The following is a 6,946-nucleotide window of genomic DNA, read 5'->3' on the forward strand; positions in this document are numbered from 1 at the left end:
TTCAACTCTGCAAGCTCTACAGGTGACATCCGGTAAGGAGCCAAGGAGATAGGCCCCACACCAGGCAATAAATCAATGGAGAATTCAATCTCCCTCTTTGGAAGAAATTGAGGAATTTCTTTTGGAAACATGTCCTCAAATTCACACACTACGGGAATGTTAGCAGTTGGTTCCTTGGAGGCTCCTACTAATCCTCCCAAAATAATGTATCCCGCATCTCCCTCATTTAGAGCCTTCTTTAATTGCGGTACAGACAATTACAAATTGTCCGGCTTCTCTCACTTTGCAGAAAAGAAAATCCTTTTGCTACAACAATCAAGCATCACACCATATCGGACCAACCAATCCATGCCCAGAATAATGTGTAGATTCATGCCCTCAAGCACTATCAAATCCACCATATACTCTTCTTTCTCAAATATGGATCCGACTTCTTTGCATATCAAAGAAGTAGAAACTATGTCTCTAGTTGCAATCTTCACTACCATAGGAGGCGTGAACTCATAAATGGGCACATGCAACCCATTAGCAACAAATTCCGATATGAAGGAGTGGGTAGCTCCTGAATCAAAGATAGCATCAAAAGCATATCCTCTGATAAGAATGGTACCTCTGATCAAATTAAGCGACCTTTCGGCCTCCTGCTGAATGACTGCATAAACTCTGGCACTAGGGGGTGCTAGAGACTCCTAAATGACCATCAGAGTCGGAACAGTCTGGATAGCTTCCACTTGTCCCTTTCTCTGGGGGCGCTCCCTAAAGAAATGTCCAGCATGTCCACAACTGAAATATATATTATGCTCGAGCCGACACACAACAAAATGCGATTTCCCACATTTAGCACATGTGGGAACCTTCCTAGTTCCAGCTTTTCCACTTCCATTCTTCACATTACCAATCTTCTTAAACTTGTTGTTCTGATTCACCTGTAAGCCCTTTCCTTTACGGCTTTACCCTTCCTGTGAGTAGTGCCGCTACTGTAACTCTTTCCAGCCCCATCCTTTCCACTAGTGCGAAAATACTCCTAGATGTCCTGGCTTTGTTGAATCAATTCCACAAAGTCTCTAGTGCAATGGCCAGCCAGCTTATCAGCTATCATATCGTTCAATCCCTTTTTGAATCTGAAGGCTTTGTCTTCTGGAGTGAGGGGAGCTCTACCATAGCATGAATACTTTTCCAATCTGTTGAACCTACTCAAGTACTCATCAACGGTCATGTTTCCTTGATTAAGGTCTTCAAACCTACTCATCTTCTTTTCCCCAGCTTCTTCAAGGAAGTACTTCAGCAAAAAATGCCTCTCAAACAATGGCCAAGTGATAGCATAACCTTGGCACTCAAGTGGATGTCTAACATTGGTCCACCAATCAGCTGCATCACCCTGTAACATATCGCCAACACCCTCCTGTCCCAGCACGATAGGCTCAACCACTGGAATCGGATCTGCTAACTGCGCAACCTGCTGCTGTACCGGTGGTGTATGTGGTGGTGGAGGTGGTGTAGGTCCTCCACGTACCTCAGCCAACAACAGTCTGATCATCTCTGCATTGGCCAATCGGTTCTGTGTGCCATGAGGTCTTCACTTGCCTTCCTCATCTGCTCTCTATCACGCTTTCTAGCTTCTTTTATTCTCTTTAGATGTTGCGAACTCGGCAAGTCATACCGATCGTTCCAAATAATAAAGTGATAAGAAAAGTATCGTTCTCACGAGGATTGAGGCACCAAGTACTAGTCTAACTATTCCCCTTGAGTTGGAACAGAAAATTTGTTTGTGTTGTGAAATAATTGAGTTTGGAAAATCCAAAATAGAAATTAAAACAATTGAATTTAAAAACAGAATTTAATTAACAGTGGACTTTGAACGCATGCAAGAAAAGATCAAGAACGCGAGAAAAGATTGATGAAAAATTCGTAAGAAAATTGTAGCCAGGATACACTTTACCTCTGATCCTCCCTTATATTCCTATATTGTATTTTATAAATAATTAATTCGTTTGTTCAGACAATTCATTATTTCCCTACAAAATAGTTGAACCCTAATGTCTTAGTGATTTCAACCCTTTAACCCAATTAGAACCCTAATGTCTTAGTGATCCTTCTTGAATTAAGCATTAAGCAAATGAATTATGAGTCTGCAATTTATATAAGCCTATGTCTAGATCATACACAAATTGTTATTCTACCCCTATCCAGATTAAAACCCCAATATGTCTATTGTGAATTCTAACCCTCAAAGTCTTATAATTTAGAGTGGCCTATTCTAAACAGGATATGGAAAAATTAAACCAGGTAGAATAAAACAAACTAACTAATTAAATTATAAAATATCAATACAGAAAATATAAAAGGATTCACATCGGGTCCGTGATCCCAACTACATAAAGAAATTAGCCAGACATGTTTATGTCTGACTTAAACAAATAAAAAGAAAAATTGTTCATAAACTATAAAGAAGAAAAGAAGAAGAATAAAAACTCAATGTCTTCAGCCTTCAACTTCCGTGGAATCCTGATCTTCAGCGTGAGTTTCCAAGAATTCTCTCAATTCTCTGATCCTCCAATTTGCTCCAGCCAGAGATGATTGTTTCTGGGAGTCTAAACCTCTATTTATAGACTTTGTGTATTGCTCAGATATCTTGATTAAATCTTCGTCGTAAATCTCAGTGTGATCTTTTCTCTGATTTAAAATAGGATTTACTGCTAATTTGTCCGCACCTCCCACGCTACTAACATGGTTCCCACACAGATAGCATGAGAGTTTTGTTCACAATACTGGAGTTCCACGCAACTAGGGTGGTTCCCACGCTGTGAGCGTGGGTTGCAGGAAAGTATGGCGCTACTAGCGTGAGTGCCACACTAGTAGCGTTGATGTCTCGGGATGATTTTGAATTCTGGCGCTACTAGCGTGAATTCCACGCTAGTAGTGTATATGTATCTGTATGAAAAGGCTCCTCTACACTGTCAGCGCCACACCCACGCTATCAGCGTGGGCCTTCAGTTTGGTATTTTCCCATTGAGCTCCAGTTTGTCTGTTTTTCCTACGAAATCAGCATAAAATCAGTTGCACAATCTCTGATTGAGATTTTAACAGATCAACAGTAAATATTGCCTTTTTACTTAAGATTAACCAATATTCTTTCTCTTTTTGGCTTGGATTTACCCATATGCTGGATGCATTATCAAGGTCTTCACTTGCCTTCCTCATCTGCTCTCTATCACGCTTTCTAGCTTCTTTTATTCTCCTTAGATCATCCTCTCTTGTCTCATTCAAGGTCTGCTGAAGTGCTGCTAAAGCAGCAGCAACATGGTTGGTTCTGAACTACCCGTCGTGGTCTCCCTCGAGGAGCCATGATATCTACACACAACTGCACAAGGTTAGCTACGCTCAATCAAGTGATGAAATATGCATTATCATGATACTCAAGAGACAATCAACAGGTAATTCTAACATTTAAGCAATAAATCAGTGAACGTCCCGGTGAAACTTCTCTGATACCACTTGTAACGCCCGGTCGCTTCAAGAATCAATGACTATCTCCACATACTAACACGGGACTTTTCAACGTGCTTTTTCCTCACTCGCACACTTCCTGAAAAAACTTCCCAGGAGGTCACCCATCTCAAAATTATTGCAAGTCAAGCACGCTTAACTATGGAGTTCTTTCGCTCCGGGCTACCGAAAAGTAGATGCATTTTGTTAGTATAGGTAGTACCAATTAATTCTTATAAATTATCCTAAACTGTGCAGTCTCATATTTGCACAATCTTTGGAATCGCTCTTTTTTGGGTGTCAATTCGATTCGTGTAACCCCTCGCTGGAAGTCTGTCTTTCGGGTGTCGATTTGATTTATTCATATATCCCCTCGCTGGAAGCCTGTCAGGAGTCACTCCTTGTCTGTGCCCTTTCGCACCATACCCTTTCGCACCGGCGATCACTCCCCGCCCTCGTCAGCGCTTGGGATGTTACATGCCCACCAGCTTCTGCCTGGTTCGTCCTCGAACCACACCCTACTGGAAGAGAGGCTCTGCTCTGATACCACTTATAACGCCCGGCCGCTTTAAGAATCAATGGCTATCCACACACACTAACACGAGACTTTTCAGCGTGCTTTGTCCTCACTCGCACGCTTCCCGCGAAAACTTCCAAGAGGTCACCAATCCCAGAATTACTGCAAGTCAAGCACGCTTAACTATGGAGTTCTTCCGTTCCGGGCTACCGAAAAGTAGATGCATCTTGTTAGTATAGATGGTATCAATTAATTCTTACAAGTTATCTCAAACTATGCAGTCTCATACATGCACAGTCTTTGGAATCTCTTTCTTTCGGGTGTCAATTCGATTCATTCATGTAATCCCCCACTGAAAGCCGGTCAGGAGTCGCTCTTTGTCCATGCTCTTTCGCACCAGCGATCACTCCCCGCCCTCGTTGGCATCCGGGATGTTACAAAAAGAATGCTCACTAAATTCACACACACACACACACATATATATATATATATATATATATATATAACTGAAAATAAGAGCCAGGAAAGATTGTCACTTGTCACTTTAAGGCATAATGACAATTTAAAAAGATGACTTGACTTTGTAATAAAAGATAAGTTGGTGTCAACAAGTCATTGATAATTAAAAAGAAAAAAGAAAAACAAAGTCTCTTGCTGAATGATAATGATATGAATAATTTGTAGAAGTCTCTGTGCTTAAAATACAGTCCGCGGTGTCCTTTGAAAAGATAAAGTTAATTTCTTATTTCTTTTTATAACCATCCACAAATTTTTTATGATATTAGTCACGATATATGATTAAAAAAATGAACTGTATGCCCTAGTTTGGAAATTTCTACGTCAATATGCAACAACTTAGTTCGGTAAAGATTCTACTTATGTCAACATCAGTACATCACTCTAGTGTCCATTATTCTATAATTTTTTTAAATAATTGTATTCAAATATTTATGTCTGTAATGTTCGCATAAAATCACTTTATTAACAACCTAAAGTTAGTTGAGAGTTGGCTTGGTTTGAATCTAATAAGAAAAATAAATAAATTAAATAGAGTGGGTTGCTTGGTTTGATTTTATAAATAATTTTATTAGAGAGATATAATATTATATTATTGAAAATCCATCACTTATTAAGCTATTAGATGATATAAAATTACTTTACATGGTTGGTGACCACGGGATCATTCAATTATAGTCCAAGGTAAACTCAGCATGGTATTCTTTATTCTTACATTTTTCTCATTCAAAAACTGTGTTGCACAGCACTTTCAAACCTCCAAGGTTCCACCGTCATTGTTGTCTCATCCATTACCAATTAATCTCACCTTCATTTGATTAAAGGGGAGGCATGGAAATTAAATCCTAGCAAAAAGTTCATTTTTTATATTCAAAGGGTATGCATGTAACGAAGCATACATCAACTAATATCATCAGATGAACAGTCGAACTCATCACATATTTTAATATTTAAACTACATCAAAATTCATCCTAGCATATGAATGTATAATATCTCCCTCCAAAATAAAATCTCAAAAAAATGACCATACATCAGCCTGAGAAGTTTTTTTGGGCATGGAGAGATCCATCTGTTCATTTCTAATTTTAGTGAATCTACCACCGAGTGATAAGGATCCGCTTAAACTTTTAGTTGGATAATAAATAATTTAGAGTGGATCTTAAGATAAGGATGCAAGCTTGCTGCCGGCGTTCTTCTAATAAAAATAAGTATATTTTTTGAGGTGATTGAGGTGAGCTCCACTAGAAGTTAAGCAGTTGAAAAAGGAAAAGAAAAGAATAGTTCTCAAATGAATTCAAAGAGGAAAGAAAAATAAATTGAAAAATTGAAAAACAAAGATGAAGAAAAAGGTGAGAAAAAGGATGAATCATGAATTCAAGTAAATAGTGGAGCTGAAACCCGAATTGAGATATGATTAGGTCTTAATGAAAATGGGTGTTTCAATCTCAATGATTATTCAGCTACTTTCCAAATGATCCTAACCTTAAGCCAAGCCAAGTTATAACCTTGAGAAGCCCTTTTGATCAATCATGCATGTTTTGATGTTCCTCATCTTCAGGAACTTGAGAATAAGATCAAGCTTATGGTAGTGCAACGGCTGTGATGGAATGAGTGATGATGAATACCCCTAAACACTGAGTGATTAGTGAATATTATGTCTTTGTGAGGGGTAATCAAGTTAAACTCTGATATTTGAATGAAGTTGAAAAGCATCGTTTTAAGTTTTGACTTGAAAATCTTTCATGCTTAGTATAGTAATCTTTATGATTATCTGTGCAATGTTATGCTTGATTAATTGAACCTTGTTTCCCATGTTTAATCCTGTTTATTGCTGAGGACAACAACATCTAAATCTGGGAATTATTTGATATGCGTCCAGCATATGATGCTTTCTAAGTTAAAAGAAGCAAGGAATTAATCATAAATGTGTGAAAATAAGTCATAAATGCAAGAAATATTGATTATTCCTTCTCAATCATTCTCTCACTCAATTTATGCATTTTAATAGCAGGAAACACAAAAAATGAAGTGAAGGAGAGAAGCTGAAGTTGCTGAGTCCCGCGCAAAATGCACGGAGCATGGCGCAAATCGCGCCATTTGGACCAACACTTTCTGTTTCTTGGCGCAATCTGCGCGGTGAGTGGCGCAAATCGCACCATTTGGTAGTTTACTCCCTATTTCTCCGCGCAAATTGCGCGGCTGCTGGCGCAAATTGCGTGGGCGATACTTCTTATTTTTAATCTTATGCGAATTACACAAAAAGAGGGCCCAATTGGAGGGCAATTGAAAGTAGGTTTTCCCAAAACCTAATAAAAGGATCAGAAACAGAGGGAGGATGACTTTTGACGACAAGGAAAAGAAAGACAACAAAGAGAGTGAGAATTCTTGGGAGCTTCTTGGAGTTTCAGAGATTCAAACGATCCAGA

At 38.8% G+C, this 6,946-nt stretch overlaps 1 protein-coding gene across 1 annotated transcript; it reads right to left on the bottom strand.

Annotated features, from left to right (window-relative positions):
- Positions 1-278: 278 nt before the first annotated feature.
- On the bottom strand, positions 279-999 carry LOC133317222 (uncharacterized). Its single transcript, XM_061519062.1, has 2 exons — positions 955-999; positions 279-689 (listed from the first exon to the last, which is right to left on the bottom strand). Exons 1-2 carry the CDS (start codon positions 997-999, stop codon positions 279-281), a joined length of 456 nt encoding a protein of 151 aa, XP_061375046.1.
- Between the last annotated feature and the right edge of the window lie 5,947 nt (positions 1,000-6,946).

This window comes from Gastrolobium bilobum, unplaced genomic scaffold (genome assembly GCF_033153095.1).
Source record: "Gastrolobium bilobum isolate Gb01-03AN ecotype WA unplaced genomic scaffold, APGP_CSIRO_Gbil_v1 utg1269, whole genome shotgun sequence".
Lineage (NCBI taxonomy): Eukaryota > Viridiplantae > Streptophyta > Magnoliopsida > Fabales > Fabaceae > Gastrolobium > Gastrolobium bilobum.